General features: G+C 37.2%; 4 protein-coding genes across 5 annotated transcripts; 1 reads left to right on the forward strand and 3 right to left on the reverse strand.

Annotated features, from left to right (window-relative positions):
• Nucleotides 5,888-10,151, reverse strand: LOC104739987 (serine/threonine-protein phosphatase 2A 65 kDa regulatory subunit A gamma isoform). The gene is given in 14 exon segments (XM_010460482.2): nt 5,888-6,184; nt 6,327-6,393; nt 6,497-6,636; nt 6,715-6,807; nt 6,897-7,079; nt 7,229-7,333; nt 7,599-7,679; nt 7,786-7,800; nt 7,802-7,928; nt 8,106-8,185; nt 8,293-8,405; nt 8,643-8,889; nt 9,300-9,738; nt 10,042-10,151. Coding segments are annotated over 13 exon segments (1,764 nt in total). The 5' UTR covers nt 9,693-9,738; nt 10,042-10,151; the 3' UTR covers nt 5,888-6,064.
• On the reverse strand, nt 10,735-14,768 carry LOC104739988 (serine/threonine-protein phosphatase 2A 65 kDa regulatory subunit A gamma isoform-like). 2 transcript variants are annotated; one of them, XM_010460484.2, is made up of 14 exons: nt 14,692-14,768; nt 14,340-14,358; nt 13,816-14,254; nt 13,465-13,711; nt 13,150-13,262; nt 12,953-13,032; nt 12,643-12,784; nt 12,467-12,547; nt 12,075-12,179; nt 11,743-11,925; nt 11,561-11,653; nt 11,318-11,457; nt 11,148-11,214; nt 10,802-11,019 (listed from the first exon to the last, which is right to left on the reverse strand). In XM_010460484.2, the coding sequence occupies exons 3-14, from the start codon at nt 14,206-14,208 to the stop codon at nt 10,900-10,902; spliced, it is 1,764 nt and encodes a 587-aa protein (XP_010458786.1). In that variant the 5' UTR covers nt 14,209-14,254; nt 14,340-14,358; nt 14,692-14,768; the 3' UTR covers nt 10,802-10,899. The 2 variants fall into 2 exon arrangements, with proteins under 2 accessions (XP_010458785.1, XP_010458786.1); XM_010460483.2 differs by lacking the exon at nt 14,340-14,358 and having other exon boundaries at nt 10,735-11,019.
• LOC104739990 (homologous-pairing protein 2 homolog) lies at nt 14,959-17,536 on the forward strand. Its single transcript, XM_010460486.2, has 7 exons — nt 14,959-15,060; nt 15,197-15,222; nt 15,446-15,713; nt 15,827-15,897; nt 15,977-16,165; nt 16,252-16,358; nt 17,298-17,536. Exons 1-6 carry the CDS (start codon nt 15,033-15,035, stop codon nt 16,348-16,350), a joined length of 681 nt encoding a protein of 226 aa, XP_010458788.1. The 5' UTR covers nt 14,959-15,032; the 3' UTR covers nt 16,351-16,358; nt 17,298-17,536.
• LOC104739989 lies at nt 16,406-18,163 on the reverse strand. Its single transcript, XM_010460485.2, has 3 exons — nt 17,543-18,163; nt 17,308-17,427; nt 16,406-17,222 (listed from the first exon to the last, which is right to left on the reverse strand). Exons 1-3 carry the CDS (start codon nt 18,002-18,004, stop codon nt 16,563-16,565), a joined length of 1,242 nt encoding a protein of 413 aa, XP_010458787.1. The 5' UTR covers nt 18,005-18,163; the 3' UTR covers nt 16,406-16,562.

The raw sequence follows: 20,337 nt of genomic DNA on the forward strand, positions 1-20,337 counted from the left end.
AAAAATCTTACACTTTTCAAACGGCTATGAACAGTAATTTTCAATCTATAAATACACTCATATTTTCAGTCTTTCATTCATCTAAAACCGCATCACTCCTCATAAATTTTTCTGAAGAAAGTTGTTTAGTTTATTTTTAATTGTTTGTTTAATTGCAATTATTACTTGTATTTATGGTCTCTTCGTTGGAGAATTTACTCACGAAGAGTTTACCATTAACATTGGTTTACTGTTCTATGCATTAGTGTTCTTTGTAATCGCTTGCATTATTAATATAAATGGTGCATTCTAAAATAAATAAAATTATCTTGCTAATAATACTTATTCGGCTTTGTGTTTAGATAACTAATGGCAAACATTGAGAAGCTTAAATTTCCGGCTCTCAAAATTACTGGAGCAAACTACATAGCATGGACGACAGATGTGGAACTCTATTTAGAGTCGCAAGAATTGTCGGAGACCATAAAATTGGAAAATATGTCGTCTTCCAAAGATAAGGCCAAGGCAATAATATTCCTGAGAAAACATCTCGATGAAAATGTGACGCATGACTATGCGCACATAAAAGACCCAGCAGAGCTGTGGCAAGCTTTAAAAGCACGGTTTGACAACCAAAGAGAAATAACTCTCCCTCATGCATTAGAGGACTGGAAAAACTTGCGATTGCAGGACTTTGAGAAAGTGGACGATTATAATTCCGCTATGCTGAGGATTTTATCGCAATTAAAATATTGTGGTAAGCCAATTACCGAAGCTGAAATGCTCGAGAAGACTTACCTCACTTTTCATAAAGAACATCGAGTTCTCCAAGAGATGTAGAGAAATTGCGGATACAAGAGATTTTCTGAGTTAATTGTGACTCTTATATTGGCGGAGAAGAATAATGAACTTCTCCTCAAAAACCACAACTCCCGTCCTACGGGAACAAAGGCATTTCCAGAAATAAATGCAACGGATGTAAAAAATACGGAGAGAGGAAATCAAACCTATCGAGGTCGTGGTCGTCGATTTAATCGCGGACGTGGAAGATCTTTTCAACCACAAAACAAGAGGTCTTATAAATGGGTTCGATCTGAACAAGGTCCTAAGGGAAAAGAATCCCAAGGAAGTAACACACAGAAGCGTGAGAACATCTGTTATATATGTGGATCGAAAGGGCATTGGGCCCATGTGTGTCGAACCCCTGAACATCTTTGCAAATTGTTCAAAGAGTCCCAAAAGGGAAAAGGGAAAGAAGTGAACCTCACAGCGCATTTTGATGGTATATCGTACCTCGATGCATCTGACTTCGTGAACGAGTTCGACGAGACCGCTCATGCGGATAACTGAAATGCTTGTAGTGAGACTAGTAGTCTCCAGTAATGCCATTAATAAGTATTATGTATTTCAGTTGTTTTTAAAATAATGTTGTTTCTTAAAATAAGATAATGTATAATCATTATATGTTTATCTATAAATGAAATTTACTTATATTATTAATTTTTATGCTTATTACGGAAATGGATGAAGATTCAAACAAACAATTACAAGGAAAAATATCAAAGAAATTTGTATACCAGATAGTGGAACAACACACACTATTCTGAGACATAAGAGATTTTTGTCTGAGTTAAAACTAACAAAAATTATTGTCAATACAATATCAGGTCCTACACACTTGATTGAAGGAAGTGCAAAGCTAACTTTGTATTGCCTAATGGAACAAAGTTTTCCATAAAGAATGCCTTATATTCTCCGAATTCTAAAAGGAATTTGTTGAGTTTCAAAGACATATACCTTCAAGGATATGAAACTCAGTCTGCCACTGAAAATGGAATGAAGTGTATGTATATAACTTATAATAAATCTGGAAAAAGGCATGTGTTGGAAAAATTTCCAGAACTTCCTTCTGGTTTGCATCATACTTATATAGATGTAATAGAATCGCATCTTGTGATCAAAATAAATCCAGAAGATCTCACATTATGGCATGATCGCCTTGGTCACCCAGACACTACAATGATACGAAAAAATTATAGAGAGCTCACATGGTCATTCACTAAAAGTTAATTAGATATATCAGGGAAATAAAATGACATGTGAAGCGTGTTCTCTTGGAAAATTGATCATAAGGCCATCGCCAACCAAAATTGATAAAGAATCACCAAAGTTCATTGAACGAATTCAAGGTGATATATGTGGACCGATGCATCCACCATGTGGACCATTCCACTATTATATGGTGTTGATTGATGCATCTAGCAGATGGTCACATGTTTGCCTATTGTCATCTCGAAATTTGGCATTTGCGAGATTTCTAACTCAGATTATCAAATTAAGAGCTCAGTTCTCTGATTATCCTATTAAGAGAGTTAGACTAGACAACGTTGGTGAATTCACATCCCAAGCATTTAATGATTATTGCATGGTAACAGGAATTGAAGTTGAACATCTTGTAGCTCATGTTTATACACAAAATGGTTTGGCAGAATCATTAATTAAACATTTGCAATTGATTGCAAGACCATTGATCATGAGATCAAAACTTCCAACCTATGTATGGGGACATGCCATCTTGCATGCAGAAGCGCTTATTCGGATAAGACCAAGTGCATATCATAAGTATTCCCCTGTTAGCATTTGGTCGAGAACCAAATATAGCCCATCTAAGGATTTTTGGTTGTGCGGTATATGTGCCTATAGAACCTCCACAACGTACAAAGATGGGACCACAAAAAAGTTGGGTATATATATTGGTTGTGATTCTCCATCAATTATAAGATACCTAGAACCACATACTGGTGATGTCTTTACGACACGTTTTGCCGATTGTCATTTTGATGAGAAAGTTTTCCCGGTTCTACGGGAAGAAAATAAGCAAGTAGGAAAAGATATCAAATGGTGTGTACCATCTTTGCTACACCTTGACCCTCCTACCAAGCAGTCTGAAATAGAAGTTCGACGAATCATGCATATGCAGATTATTGCAAATCAACTTCCTGATGCATTTGCTGATACCAGAACGGTAACTAAATCATATATACCAGCTGCAAATGTTCCTGCTAGAATTGAAATACCACAAGAATGTGGAAAAGCAGATGATACACGAGAGTCTAGAATACGCTTGAAGCGTGGTAGGCCAGTTGGTTCTAAGGATAAAAATCCTAGAAAGCGAAAGGAAGCTGAAAAGCATGATATGCCCAAAATAGCAGAAAGCACTTTGGAAGAAACAAATCATGAGTCTAATGAAAGTATTGAGCATCATGAGCCTGAAGAAAATCATGAGATTTCTATCAACTATATCCATACTGGAAAGATATGGAATCAAAATAAAATCGATGATGTTGATGACACTTTCCCTTACCTTGTTTTAAGGGAAATATATGAGGAAAGTAAGGATCCAGAACCAAAGTCTGTATATGAATGTCAAAAGAGACATGACTGGACAAAATGGAAAGATGCAATACAATTCGAACTTGACTCGCTTAATAAACGAAATGTATTCGGACCTCTTGTACACACGCCTGAAAATGTGAGACTAGTTGGATACAAGTGGGTATTCGTTAGAAAACGAAATGAGAAAAATGAAATTACAAGATATAAGGCTCGTCTTGTAGCTCAAGGATTTTCTCAAAGACCCGGGATTGATTATGAGGAAACATATTCCCCTGTTATGGATGCAATAACGTTTAGATTTCTAATGAGTCTAGCAGCTGGCGAAAATCTAGAGATGCGTCTCATGGATGTCGTTACAGCATACTTATACGGATCATTAGACAATGATATCTATATGAGAGTTCCTGATGTATTTAATATGCCAGAAGCATTAAAAGCTAAATCCAAAGATTTATGTGCAATAAAGTTACAAAGATCATTATATGGGTTAAAGCAGTCTGGACGTATGTGGTATAATCGTCTCAGTGAGCATTTAACAAAAGAAGGATATGTGAATGATCCTATATGCCCATGTGTTTTCATCAAGAAAACAAACATCGGATTTGTGATAATTGCGGTATATGTTGATGATCTTAATATAATCGGGACTTAACAGGAAATACAGAAAGCAACAAACTATTTAAAAGGAGAATTTGAGATGAAAGATCTCGGACATACAAAGTTTTGTTTTGGTCTACAAATTGAGCATACTCAAAAGGGTATATTTGTGCATCAATCCACATACACTAAAAGAGTGTTAAAACATTTTAATATGGATAAGGCAACTCCTCTTAGTACTCCAATGGTTGTTAGATTATTAAATGTTGAGAGTGATCCTTTCCGACCACCTGATGAAAATGAAGAGATACTTGGTCCTGAAGTACCGTATCTAAGTGCAATTGGAGCCCTTATGTATCTTGCAAATTGCACTCGACCTGATATTTCATTTTCAATTAATCTTTTGGCTAGATTTAGTTCGTCTCCTACACGAAGACATTGGAATGGGATTAAACATGTCTTTCGTTATCTTCAAGGGACTATTGATTTAGGATTATTTTATCCTAACAATTTAAATGGTCAAATGATTGGTTTTGCAGATGCAGGATATCTATCAGATCCACACAAAGCTCGTTCACAAACAGGATACGTGTTCACGATTGGAGGCACTGCTATATCATGGCGTTCTCAAAAGCAGACACTCGTAGCTACTTCTTCGAATCATGCTGAAATTATCGCACTTCATGAAACAAGTAGAGAATGTGTGTGGCTAAGATCGATAAGTCGACACATTAAATCAAGTAGCGGAATTCATCAGAATACAGAGCCAACTATCTTATATGAAGACAATGCTGCATGTGTTGCTCAAACAAAGGAAGGGTACATCAAAAGGATAGAACCAAACATATCCCTCCAAAGTTTTTTTTCATACACCCAAGAACTCGTGAAGAATAAAGACATTGAAGTAAAATATGTTCGATCATCCAAGAATTCTGCATATCTCTTCACAAAGTCATTACCTACAACTATGTTCAGGAAACATGTCCATAACATTGGAATGCGTCGTCAACAAGACTTGTAAGATGCGATCCTGATCGGTCGAGGGGGAGCTTGTGAGGTTGTACTCTTTTTACTTTACTAAGGTTTTTCCCATTGGGGTTTCCTAGAAAGGTTTTTAACGAGGCAACAAAAGATATTACGCAAGAGACATAGTGACACTGGTCTCCAAGGGGGAGTGTTACGAAAGTCAAAAATAGGAGAAACTCACAAAGTCACAAAAGGATGCGTGCATGTGATAAATGTTACGTAAATTTTGTGGAGCCCATCGTCACTATGCAAACACTGTAACTTCTCTTTTTACCTTTATAAATTGAGCGATGAATCGTTCATTGTAACACACAAATACATTTTACAAAACTTCAATTATAGAAGAAGTAAAATCTCTCTCTTATCTCTCTTTTATTCAGTATCCCGATCCTTCTGCGTGTATAAATTTCTCTATATTTATTATTTATATTCATTATAAAATCAAACACTTATTTATAACAATTTGGAAATTTCTTGAGAAATCATAAAAGAAAAATGCAATAAAATCGAAGTGAAAACGTCAATAAGAAAACCTTTGATTCAAACACATAAATATATTTTTGCACTTTTCGAGGGAGTTTCAGATCGCTTCCTAGGTCAATTAAGTGATTGTGTTTCCTTGTACGACAAGGTTTTGACTTTTGATGAAGTCTTCTGAGCTAAACCAACAACGAGCTGAATCTGATGATGCTATGTGGAGTATAAAAAGCCCATGGAATTTTCACCAGAAGACTCAATAAAGTTGACCAATTAAAATATCCTAAAGTTACTAATTAAATTAATCAACTAATTGTTTGGACTATTACGAATTTACGTACTACAATTTCTAAATTTCCTTTATGCACAAACCTCTACCCAAGCCATCATAAATTCTCAACTGCACAGTGGATATTTTAAACTAACCAAAATAACATGAAGCCAACATTACAAAAGTGTAGCAGAGAGACACAATTGACAAACTTCGTACGGTCAGTTGCTTGTCAAAAGTAAACAGAAACACACAAGAAAATATCGTTTACAAAACCTCATTAATACCAAACACGTTGTGTTTTTGTTTTCCTCATTTTTAGCTAGACATCATCACATTGTCAATAGACTGGAGAGCTTGATTTGCGAAGAACCGTACATCAACGTCCGGGTCTTCACTTAGCTCCACCAAGCATGGCCGTATCATGTTCTCCACAACCTTTCACAACCAAAAAAAAAAACAACATTTGAATATATGGACGTTTTGATTCTCCCTAATGAGTTTAATGTGGAATCATAAGCTCTTTCTCTACTTGTGAGAACCAAAAAAAAAAGACAATGCGGTGTGAATGGATACTAACCGATTGGTCAACTATCGGAATGAGAGATTGCATCATTTTGGCGACGTTAAATTTGATGTTTGGCACTCTGATAAGAGAAAAGAGTAGTTTTCTTACTTAGCTATTTAGGAGCAATGAATTGAATCAATGAGATTTTATGTTTCAAGAGAGAGAGAGAGTGAAAGACTTGCCTGTCTTTAGATGCAGTTATTACCGCAGGCAAGAGTTTGGAACAAGTGATCTCGGATCCCATTACTGGTGCGAGAAGCGATACTGCACGAAGAATTGTCATCCGGTATAGATAGTGTGGGTTGTTAATCATCTCTAGAACCTGCACAATAACAAAATGATCGTTTTGAATCAAAGTGAAGAAAAAAATATACAATACGCTTAAGCTTACTACACAAACCTGAGGAACTATATGCTGCATTGCCCATTCAGGACCAAACTCTTCAGCAAGACGCTTAAGATTGTTCGCAGCAGCTTCGCGGATTGAGTGAACCTGACAATAGAAAGTATACAAAAATTTCAAATGGTAGAAAATATAGATTTAACTATCTGATGATTTAATGGAGGTAAAGGATGAGGGACCTTGTCTTGCAACCATTGCATGCAGAGAGCACCAAGCTTGTCGTCAAAGAAGCCTACACCTAATTGGCTGGCCAACAAGGGAATATACTCAATTATAGCCAGACGTACCCTCCAGTGCCTGTCTTCAGCAAGTTCTACAATGGCTGGCAATAAAGATTGTGATAGTAGATCAATCCCAATAACCTGCCAATATTATAAATAAAAAAAACCGCATCATCATCTGAAAATGGATGGACAAAGAAGTTGCAGTCAAGTAATCTTTGACTTGACCAAAACATGGTAACTTGAATTCAATCTTGTGCAAAGAGATAAGTAATTTGATTATAACAAACCTGGTTCACTTGGTCAAGTTTGCTGATAATGTTTAAGCGTACATCAGGAAATTCGTCCTTCAATAGAGAAAGAAAGATTGGAAGAAGATGCTCAATTGTTGCATCCTGCAATGAATGTCAAAGCCAAGTTAAAATATGCAACTAAAATATCTTCTTATACAGAAAAATATAGTCAACTGGTTGCAGGCTACTTCCCAACACAGTAAAGATGACAGTGACCGGGAAAAGAAGATAGATACATGGTTTCAAACAAAAGAAATTATCATTATCTTAAGCAGCATATAACATTACGAGCATTTTGACTCACATGAATTTTTGTATAGATGACAATATTCATGGTAAGAGGGGCACATTGTATTGATTCGCTTACCTTACCCAAGACTGGAGCCATCCCCATTATAACTGAGGCCAATGCAGATCGGACGTGCTGAGAAGAGTCTGATGATAATTCCTACGGGTAAATTTAACGATAAGCTAATAGCTAACAGTAATAAGCAAACGCCAACGGTAAATCGATTGGGCTATATGAGATCAATGAAATACTCCTAAGCGTGTACCTTTACACAGGGAAGGTACACGCTGGATCGCGAGTTCAGGGTTTAATATGCGACAAAACTTGGTAACTTTTCCGGCAGCTGCTATCCGAACTTCAGCCTCATTATCACGTAGTAGACGAACATATGCAGGCACCAAATCCGTCCTTCAATATAAACAAGAATTAAGAAAACTATCAAGATGACTCAACAAACATATATTTCCAAGTACCATACCTCTGAAGCCAGTAACATAAAGTTTGATATAGAATTGTAAAAATAGAGGTCAACAAAGACATCAATAAACCATTAAACCATAGCAAAGTTCAACCATCATTGCTTACCTAGTTGGCTCTGGTCCTACAGCTTCACAAAGTTCATAGAGCTGATTTGCAACCATATAACGCACACGCCATGACTTATCCTGCTTAGAGACAAAATATCAAAGACAAAGCAGCACATACATATCTGCCTTACAGCTTTCCAAAGCTCATCAGCCAAAAATCTTATCACATTCACACATATACTCACCTGCGAGAAATTGACAATTACAGGAAGAATGTGTGTGACACAGTCCTGGGGCTCCAACAATTTCCCAAGAGCAGCACAACCCTCAACAGCCAATAATCTAACTGAATCTTGATCTGATATTAATGTCAATAAGATAGTCATAAGCTATATGATCACCATACAAGTAAGACACTGAAACTGATATGTGGACAAAGCAAGTGCTGCTCAACTTCAACTAATGCTCAGTGTTCAATGCAGTAGCCCTATAAATTTCCTTTATTTATATTAGACACCGCCATAAAGAGACTTGATGAAAGTTTTTAAGAGGTATATGCTGGCAAAAGGAAACCATATAAAATCGGAAAACATACCATCTTGCGTAAGATCCTCAAACATGGACATAATGTCAGTCTTCAAATGAGCTGATTCAATTGTAGCAGCAAACTTCCCCAAATTCGTTGCTGCAGCTCTGCGCACCATTGGCATGTCATCTTGACACAGCTGACTGTATAATGATCTTAGCTCCGCCTTTAGCGGATCTGGAGCACTTGGGTATGCAATATGGAAAATCCCACATGCTGATACCCTAGCTGTGAACCACTCACCAGCTGAAAGTCGCTGTTAAACAATAACGGTGTTCAGTAAGCTTAAGTTGGTTGCACAGTATGAGCATAGCAATCATTTGGGTTCCTATACAGGTGTATGGTCACAAACAAAACCACAACCACAACCCCAAATGAAGGCTAACGAAGTCAGATATATATGACTGGATGTTGCCTTAGATCAACCAAAATAGATGAAAACGACTTCAACTTACTGATTCCTCTACATAACTAAAAAGGAGAATACTGAAACAAGAGGACCCAAAAGCTTATTTCCAAACTAACGGACCCAAAAAATCTATGTTCTTTAGCTTTTCGAGTAGCTCAATTTCACAAGGCTGACTAAGTTAGACAGGGCATGGAAAGATAAAATTAAACTGACCAAAGAGATTTGATAAGAGGAGTAATAAATATCCTTTATCTAACCTTAGCGAGAGGAAAGAAATGCTCAACCAAGTCATTCTCCCTCATCTGAGAACCAATTCTGCAAAGTGACTCTACAGCCTTTTCCCTCACGCAAGTTTCCTCAACAGTCGAGAGAGTCTCCAGCGGTGGAAGCAAAACATGTGCATGCTCAACGCCTCCAACATAAGGAATAAAAACACCCAACTCTTCGGCCATGGCGAGAAGCACCTCATCGTCATCGTCATTGTTTTCACTAAGAAATGGGATCAACTCTTTTCTAGTCCTCTCCTCTCCAAGAGCACGAGCAATGATAGAAAGCCGTCTAATAGAGTTCAGTCTAAGCTGAATATCATCGTTCTTAAGCTCGTCTATAAGCACGGCAATCGGGTATAGAGGCTCATCAACCATAGACATCCTGACCAAATACTCAAATCACTCCCTACCTTTCTTCAACTAGTCCCTATATCAAGAACGATGTCCACAAAAGTCAGAATAAAACAATGCATATATATACACCATCGATACAAAGGGTGATAAAGTTACAAAACTTTAAACTCAATTCTGCCTATGAGATCAATTCAAAGCTTAGCCATTTATTCTAAAAAAAAAAAAAAGATGCATCAGAATCAAACACGAAAGGAAGACCTAGAGAACGATACTACAATTTCTTGACGATCTAAGTAAATAAAATGGGATTCTGAGATTCTCATATACATTTGAAATTGTTTCTAATTGAAGAAAATTGAAATGATCGAGATTTTACCGATTATGCTGTTTTCACTTTTCCCAGTTCGGAGCGATCTATATCAATCAATCAATCAATCAGAGAGAAGAAGGAGAATGAGGGAACCGGAGTTCTTCTTTCACAGCATCTAAACCATCTCAAGCTCTTTGTACATAAAATTGGGCCTGTTAAATATATGTACTAAATGGGCTTACGTATAATTTATAAAAGGTCCATATATCTTATACTACGGCGTCGTTTTAAAAAATATCTGTCTCTCGTATGAAGGAAGCATTTCACAATGATGACTTCTTCTTCTTCCTCATTAATTTTTTTTTTGGAAAAGGAATAAAAAAAGGTTGACTTTTGATGAACCTTACCTGTATGATATGTGGAGAGTCCCATGGGCTTGAAACCAGACGACTTAACAATTTGACCAATTAAAATTTTCTAAAAGTATTAGCTATTAATCTACAAATTAATCAGTTAAATTTGTTTGGACTATTACAAATGTACTCAATGCAATTTCTAAATTTCCTTTAAGCACACCTACAACAAGTCATCATAAATTCTCAATTGCACATTTGTGAACATTAGTTACTACCTAACATACCAGATATATATTTTCCCAATCTTCAATTTCAATAGCAAATATTTTCACTTCTCAGTCCCCTCAAACTAGAATGGATATTTTAAGCTAACCAATATTAGGGACACGAGAGACAACAAAAAAAAAAAAAACAGAAAAACATGAAGCCAACATTACATTAGTAGCAGAGGGACACAATTGACAAAGTTCGTACGGTTACTTTACGTCTAAAAAGTGACAACACACAAGCAAGGAAGTATCGTTTACAAAACCTCATGAACACACTGTGTTGCTGTTTTCATCATTTTTTAGCTAGACATCATCACATTGTCAATAGACTGGAGAGCTTGATTTGCGAAGAACCGTACATCAACGTCCGGGTCTTCACTTAGCTCCACCAAGCATGGCCGTATCATGTTCTCCACAACCTTCCGAAACCAAAAAAAAAATCAACAACATTTAAGTCTAGATCCCCTAATGAGGACGATGTGGAATCATAAGCTCTTTCTCTACTTGTGAGAACCAAAAAGGCAATGCGGTGTGAATGTTTACTAACCGATTGGTCAACTATCGGAATGAGAGACTGCATCATTTTGGCGACGTTAAATTTGATGTTTGGAACTCTGTTAAGAGGAAAGAGTAGTTTTCTTACTTAGCTATTTAGGAGCAATGAATTGAATCAATGAGATTTTATGTTTCAAGAGAGAGAGAGAGTGAAAGACTTGCCTGTCTTTAGATGCAGTTATCACCGCAGGCAAGAGTTTGGAACATGTGATCTCGGATCCCATTACTGGCGCGAGGAGCGATACTGCACGAAGAATCGTCATCCGGTATAGATAGTGTGGGTTGTTAATCATCTCTAGAACCTGCACAAGTAAATATAATTTAGTTATATAAGATAGCAAAAATGATCGATTTAAAATAAAATGAAGAAAAAATATAACACACGCTTCAGATTTCTAGACAAACCTGAGGAACTATATGCTGCATTGCCCACTCAGGACCAAAATCTTCAGCAAGACGCTTAAGATTGTTCGCAGCAGCTTCGCGGATTGAGTGAACCTGACAATAGAAAGTATACAAAAATTTCAAATGGTAGAAAATATAGATTTAAATATCTGATGATTTAATGGAGGTAAAGGATGAGGGACCTTGTCTTGCAACCATTGCATGCAGAGAGCACCAAGCTTGTCGTCAAAGAAGCCTACACCTAATTGGCTGGCCAACAAGGGAATATACTCAATTATAGCCAGACGTACCCTCCAGTGCCTGTCTTCAGCAAGTTCTACAATGGCTGGCAATAAAGATTGTGATAGTAGATCAATCCCAATAACCTGCCAATATTATAAATAAAAAAAACCGCATCATCATCTGAAAATGGATGGACAAAGAAGTTGCAGTCAAGTAATCTTTGACTTGACCAAAACATGGTAACTTGAATTCAATCTTGTGCAAAGAGATAAGTAATTTGATTATAACAAACCTGGTTCACTTGGTCAAGTTTGCTGATAATGTTTAAGCGTACATCAGGAAATTCGTCCTTCAATAGAGAAAGAAAGATTGGAAGAAGATGCTCAATTGTTGCATCCTGCAATGAATGTCACAGCCAAGTCAAAATATGCAACTAAAATATCTTATATAGAAAACTAAGGTCAAGTGGTTGCGGGCTAATTCCAATCACAGTAAAGATGACAGTGACCGGGAAAAGAAGATAGATACATAGTTTTCAAACAAAAGAAATTATCATTATCTTAAAGATGCTAAACCTGCATATAATATTACGAGCATTTTGACTCCAAACTATAGAGCGACATGAATTTTTGTATAGATGACAATATTCATGGTAGGAGGGGCACATTGTATTGATTCGCTTACCTTACCCAAGACTGGAGCCATCCCCATTATAACTGAGGCCAATGCAGATCTGACGTGCTGAGAAGAGTCTGATGATAATTCCTACAGGCAAGTTTAACAATAAGCTAATAGTAGTAATAAGCAAACACTGGTCCTTTGGGAAATATGAGATCAGTGAAATACTCCTACGCGTGTACCTTTACACAGGGAAGAATGTGCTGGATCGCGAGTTCAAGGTTTAATATGCGACAAAACTTGGTAACTTTTCCAGCAGCTGCTATCCGAACTTCAGCCTCATTATCACGAAGTAGGCGAACATATGCAGGTACCAAATCAGTCCTTCAATATAAACAAAAGGAAATCTGTCAAGATGACTCAACAAACATAAATTTCCAAGTACCATACCTCTGAAGCCAGTAATATAAAGTTTGATATACAATTCATAGAGGTCAACAAAGACATCAATAAAACATTAAACCATAGCTAAGTTCAACCATCATTGCTTACCTAGTTGGCTCTGGTCCTACAGCTTCACAAAGTTCATAGAGCTGATTTGCAACCATATAACGTACACGCCAGGACTTATCCTGCTCAGAGACAAAATATCAAGATAAAGGAGCACATACATCTCTGCGTTACAGCTATCCAATAAAGCTCATCAGCAAAGAATCTTATCACATTCACTGATTCACACATTTACTCACCTGCGAGAAATTGACAATTACAGGAAGAATGTGTGTGACACAGTCCTGGGGCTCCAACAATTTCCCAAGAGCAGCACAACCCTCAACAGCCAATAATCTAACTGAATCTTGATCTGATATTAATGTCAATAAGATAGTCAAAATCTATATGATCATCATAAAAGTAAGACACTGAAACTGATATTTGGACAAAGCTAGTGCTGCTTAACTTCAACTAATGCTCAGTGTTCAATGCAGTATATGAACAGACTTGGTGAAGTTTTTTTATGAGGTATATGCTGGCAAAACGAAACCATATAAAATCGAAAAACATACCATCTTGGGTAAGATCCTCAAACATGGACATAATGTCAGTCTTCAAATGAGCTGATTCAATCGTAGCAGCAAACTTCCCCAAATTCGTTGCTGCAGCTCTGCGCACCATTGGCATGTCATCTTGGCACAGCTGACTGTATATTGATCTTAGCTCCGCCTTAAGCTGATCTGGAGCACTTGGGTATGCAATATGAAAAATCCCGCATGCTGATACCCTGGCTGTGAACCACTCACCACCTGAAAGTCGCTGTTAAACAATGACGGTGTTCAGTAAGCTTAAGTTGGTTGCACAGTACACGCATAGCAATCATTTAAGTTTGATAAGAGGAGTAATAATTATCCTTATCTAACCTTAGCCAGAGGGAAGAAATGCTCAACCAAGTCATTCTCCCTCATCTGAGAACCAATTCTGCAAAGTGACTCTACAGCTTTTTCCCTGACGCAAGTTTCCTCAACGGTGGAGAGAGTCTCCAGCGGTGGAAGCAAAACATGTGCATGTTCAACGCCTCCTACGTAAGGAATAAAAACACCCAACTCTTCGGCCATGGCGAGAAGCACCTCATCGTCATCGTCATTGTTTTCACTAAGAAATGGGATCAACTCTTTTCTTGTCCTCTCTTCTCCAAGAGCACGAGCAATGATAGAAAGCCGTCTAATAGAGTTCAATCTAAGCTGAATATCATCGTTTTTCAGCTCGTCTATAAGCACGGCAATCGGGTATAAAGGCTCATCAGCCATAGACATCCTGACCAATACTCAAATCACTCCCTATCTTCCTCGACTTATAATCCTAAATCAAACACGATGTACACAAAAGTCAGAATAAAACACAATGCTTAGACACCATCAATACAAAAGAAGATAAAGTTACAAACCTTAAACTCAATTCTGCCTCTGAGATCAATTCAAAGGTTAGCCATATAACCTCAGAAAAAATTGAGCATCAGAATCAAACACAAAAAAAGAGGACCTAGAGAGACTATACTACACCATCAATACAAAAGACGATAAAGTTACAAACTTTGAACTCAATTCTGGCTCTGAGTTCAATTCAAAGGTAAGCCATTTAACCTCATAAAAAAATGAGCATCAGAATCAAACACGAAAAGAAGACCTAGAGAGAGAGACGACAACAATTCATTGACGATCTAAACATATAACTAGATTATGAGATTCCCCTATACATTCGAAATTGTTTCTATATGAAGAAATGATCAAGACTTTTACCGATTACGCTGTTTTCCCAGTTCCGAGCGATCTATCAGTCGAGAAGAAGGAGAATGAGAGAACCGGAGCTCTTCTTTCTAAGCAGCTAGCCATCTCTGGCTGTTTACATAGAATTGGGCCTGTCTAGGATATCAAATTAATGGGCTTACATATAATATATAAAAGGCCCATCTATCTTATAAAACGGCACCGTTTTAATTTCTCTCTCTCGTGTATTAAGCTTCTCAGTGAGGATGATGTTGTCTTCTTCCTCATAAAAATATCGGTAAAGGGAAGAAAAAAAAAAAGTAGCTTTCTCGCTCTCAAGGGTTTTATTTTCCCGCGCATTACTTCAGGCAAAAATGGCTCCTAAATCGGATAATACAGAAGGTATAATCTATCTTCTAATTCTCTTTGATCTTGATTCGATTCATCATCGTTACCCGATCTGGTTTTTTTTTTTTTTTTTTGTAGTTTCTTCTTCGTCAATTTGATTTCTCACTTATTTACTTGTTTTTCTCTGCAGCTATCGTACTCAACTTTGTAAACGAGGTGAGCACCTTCCTCTTCGCTTCTAATTTTTTCTTATCGGAAACCCAATTTTTTAAAACGGACCAAGGAACATATAATACGACTTTTGAATTTTGAAATTTCGAAATTCGAAATTGAAATTGTGGTTAGGTTAAGGTACTCAGTGATGGGTTTTGTTGTTTGTTATCTTAATTAGAGATTTGGATGAAATGTGTTGTTTTGTTGTGTTACATTTGTGGTGCAGCAAAACCGACCTCTGAACACACAAAACGCAGCTGATGCTTTGCAAAAGTTTAACCTTAAGAAGACTGCAGTACAGAAGGCACTTGATAGCCTTGCTGATTCCGGGAAAATCACGTTCAAAGAGTATGGTAAGCAGAAGATTTACATTGCTAGACAAGACCAGTTCGAGATCCCAAACAATGAAGAGCTTGCTCAGATGAAAGAAGACAATGCCAATCTTCAAGAACAGCTCCAAGAGAAGAAGAAAACTATCACTGAAGTTGAGTCAGGTGTGAAACTTCTTACTAGCTTTTTTGCTCACTTCATACTTCATAGTCTTTAGATGTTGTGATATAGCTGCTTGTTCGGATCATGTTGTATCTTATGTGTGACATTATCGCAGAAATCAAGAGCTTGCAGTCTAACTTGACACTAGAAGAGATACAAGAGAAAGATACCAAACTGAGGAAAGAGGTATGTGTTTGGCTTTTATCGTTCAGTAAGCTTGTAACAGGAAATAGCCTAGAAAAGTGATTCCAACTGTGTACCACAGGTTAAGGAAATGGAAGATAAACTGATCAAACTACGTGAAGGGATTACATTGGTGAGGCCAGAAGACAAAAAGGCTGTTGAAGATATGTACGCGGATAAGATTAATCAGTGGCGTAAGCGTAAGAGGATGTTCAGAGATATTTGGGATACTGTAACAGAGAATTTTCCCAGAGATATTAAGGAATTTAAGGTGCTGAATCGTACATCTTTCACATGTTTCTTCGTACAAATTACTTCAGCTTGGCCGTAATTTTTTTAACTACTGTTACTTGGCAGGAGGAGCTTGGAATTGAATATGATGAAGATGTGGGTCTAAGTTTCCAGGCATATTCTGACCTAATTCAGCATGGTAAAAAGAGGGGCAGAGGACAGTAGTTTTGCAGGTAGGTTCTTTGAACTTGCTTCAGTTCTTAAACAAAACACATGCATATGCATACTGCTCAACATATTTAAAGCTTATATCCATAAAGAATATCGTAATCTTACATCATTACCCAAAAAAACAGAGAACATAGAAAGATTGTACAAAACTCAGCCACTAAACCATATGATTGCACCTGAAAAAAATATATATATATTTATACTTCTTAGTATCCACGAACTCCTCTGGTCCTGACTGAAATCGGACTCTTCAAACCCGCTTTACGCAGAATAGGATCGTCAATTGAATGAACCATGTGATCCACATGTCCTGTAACCGCTCTATTTGTACCATCCATAAGACTTGGCTCATCTTTAACCTTAGTAATAGTATTACTCTTAACACTATATTGGGTTTCTTCTTCACTATCGTAGATAACAGTATCCTTCTCCAATAGCTTCACAGGGTCTTCTCTAAATGACATCACTGGGACTTCATCAATAATTTCTTCTGAATCCGACATCGAACTCTTAGATTCTGACCTCACATACCCTTTACCTTCTGAATATTCATCATTACCTTTATGTTCTTGTTCTGATTCCTTGTTTTCAGAACCATTAAATGAATTTTCCCCTCTTGGTCCACGAGGAGTGTCTGGTCCACGAGGAGAAAACTGAGAAAGCTCCACAGCCGCTCGTGCAGCCTCTGCTGCATGAGCCGCTGACTCAAATGCTGCTTGTGCAGCATCAGCCACATCTCTATACTTCTTCCTTCCTCTCTTGACCGAGTCAGATAAACCATAGCCTTCTCCTATCTCATCTTCTCCATCTTCACTTGCAAGCTTAGCCTTAGAAACATCTGATATTCCCTGCATATTTGTTGTTACCTGCATATATCATACATTTGACTTGATTTGTTAACATGATTTGTCACTTTCTGTTTACTTTGTGGTTAATTGCAGATTTCCATACCTCAGTGGACGTAGAAGCTTCTTCTAGTTTCAGAACAATGTTATTCTCTGCAGCAATCTCCTTCAAAGCCTTCATTCTAACTTCTCTCGGTGGATGTCTTGTCGACAACTTTTGAATTATCTATAGTAACACCAAAAGAAACATGAAACTCAGTAAGTATTTTGTTCTATTAAGAGAGAGAGAGATATATGATATAACGTATGGAATATATAGTATGGATTGAATCAAAGCTTACTTTGGGATCGACCCCACTATTACTGCGCAACTCAATAGACCGAGCCGCGAGGTCTTTGCCAAAACGCGAAATCAAAACATTACGAATCTCTTGAAGCTCAGGAAATTCTCCGATTCTAGACGCTGCAAAGAGCAAACCAGAAACAGCTTCTAAAAGCTCTTCAGGGCAATCCCTGTTGTGTTCGAAAAGGTGAATACGGTCTTGACAGAGAGTGAAGTAGCCATGGATGAAGAAAAGAACGTCGAGTGTGTTTTGCTCTTTGACAAGTTGGTCGACTCTATGGCAAGCGTGCTCGTGGTGGCCGAGCTTAAGAAGCTCTGTGACATCAGAAATGGCTTGAGAGAGCCTGACTTGACGTTGGTTCTTGAGGATAGAGAGCCGTGTGAGAGCTAAGTTGAGAAGAGACTTGAACTTGTTGGTCTTGAAACTCCGACCAAGCAAAGCATCAAGCTTCTTTCCCATGGCCGAGTTGCAGAGGGACAGAGAGAGAGAGAGAGAGGATAGTGTATGTTGTCTTTCTTTGAATGGAAGAGTTATAAGAGGAAAGAAGAAGAAGAAGACGCGTTACGACATGCGAAGACTTCTTAGCAACGAAGTTTTCAGAAGTTGGAAAAAACGACTTTAAGAAGAAAATGTGGTACGAATTACCAAATAATAAAACCAAAATGGACCGCTCTTGAAGATCACGCGCGAGGATTGAATTAATCATAAGAGATAAGACCAAATGGTAAACCAAATTTAAAATTGTTTGTTGAAAAAAACTGATGAATCAAAATGGGTAGCATATCCAAATACGCGATCCTATATAAAAATATTTTGGACAATTAAAAGGGATCTTACTAGAAATTCTTATGAATACAACTCTTTATTATTTTCGAATTTTCTTTTATGTCTACAAGAAGTTAGTAGAAAATCGTGTGATAATTACTCTTGCTTTTAATATTACCTACAAAAAGTTACTTGAACCAGTCTCAAAACATACAACACCTGATTTTAAAAAATAGTCACCGGTACAAAGTACATCCATTACCTGTATGAAACATGCAAATGCATGGAAGATGCTCAGGTTTCCCGTATAATGTGAAGTGTGAACTATAGACTCCATAATTATTGTTTCATAACAAGGAACGTTCGTGTTGTTTGTACTACTTTACAAGAGAAAAAAATAACGTCTTCGTCAAAACTATAAACGGAACACTCATAACAAAGTCGTGAAATTGATATAAGAGAACTGCCAATGTCACGGCTCTTAAATATTTGCAGTTAGTGTAAGAATGACAGGTTTAGAGGAATTATTAAAGCGTGGGATCAGCCATTAGAAAAAAACACCATTTCCTCTTTATTAGGTGTGACTATAATTTCAACAGCAGAGAATCAAAAGACTACTACAACTAATCTGCACGCAACTTACCAAGTCGTCAAAAGCATAGTAACAATAATGTTGTTGTTATTATGATAAAGAGAGAGCTTTTATTTATGTTAGGTACGAAAAATTGCAAAGAGCTGTTGTTTTTATTTACTAATACGGAGCAATCTTTCTTCTAGACATCATTCTCCCACTCATCACAATATCATCTTCTTTTGTAATTATAGAAATTGCAAGACAAACTTCTAAAGCTACCTAATCTTTTGACACAAGTACTCTCAAACTCTGATATACATATATGGAAATGGCATTATGTGAAATCCACCAACCAAACAATGGTCCAAGACTAAATTTTTGGATCTGAAAACAAGATGATCAATTCACACACTTTCTTCAGAATCTTAATCAAAATCAAATTGTGTTATATACAATATAATGACGTTCACTTGCCCGTGATGAATGGGTGAGCTAACGCCTGTGACATGAAATGAACTAACACCTTGGGATCTTTATCCTTATAGCGTCGTCTAATTAAGGAACGACCAGAAGTTATAAATAAGTGCATCAAGCAGGAGAAAAACACAGACAAGTATAACCTACCAGCATGTTGTCAGTTTCTGAGATGTTTGCATATACTCTAACATCAGATAGTTTTGACCAATGTTTGACATCACACTTCTTCAATACTTCACGTAAATTCAGATGAAGAGACTCAAACACCAAGCAAAAGGTGGTTCCTATACTAAAAAAAAAGTTGAAAGAAAACGAACGCAGTGCCGCTTATTGTCTGGGTCAGAGCCAGCTAGCTATCTCAGTCCGGCCGGCCTTATGCCTGAACAAAACGTGATATGATAGTGAGTCATGAACAGGTTTTACGAAGATAATTCAGACATCATCACTTGATAAGATTGTTTAAAAAATTAGCCCGAGCCTCGAGAAGACCACTTACATCGTCTCATACTCTCATTGATCCGAATAATTTTTGTAGCCACCTCCTCAGGTTCACCTAGTTCAGGTTTAATATCTTTTGCGAATGTATTGTACAAATTAACGAATTCCCGGTTTCTCATATTTTTAACTCGACCGGTTATCGGATTTGGTAATGGTTAAGAACCTTTTGAAATATAGTCAATTTGACTTGATCAATCCTTTTTCATCTTGATCAATCCGATGTATGGCTTGATTTTTCGTGATGATGGGTTTAGACAAATAGATTATCTGTTTTGACTCTAAACCAGAATCAGTACCATGATGACATAGTGATGATGAATATGTGTAACAGTAGTTTGTTATGGGCCTTTGGGGCTATCACAACATGCTTTATGGGCCGTCATATTCGCCTCTGTCTGAAAATGAAATCAGACTCTTACGGACGTTTCGTATTATAGAGATTGACAAAGTGGTTTTTTCATATTAAAATTTCACATTA

This window comes from Camelina sativa, chromosome 14 (assembly GCF_000633955.1).
Source record: "Camelina sativa cultivar DH55 chromosome 14, Cs, whole genome shotgun sequence".
Classification (NCBI taxonomy): Eukaryota; Viridiplantae; Streptophyta; class Magnoliopsida; order Brassicales; family Brassicaceae; genus Camelina; species Camelina sativa.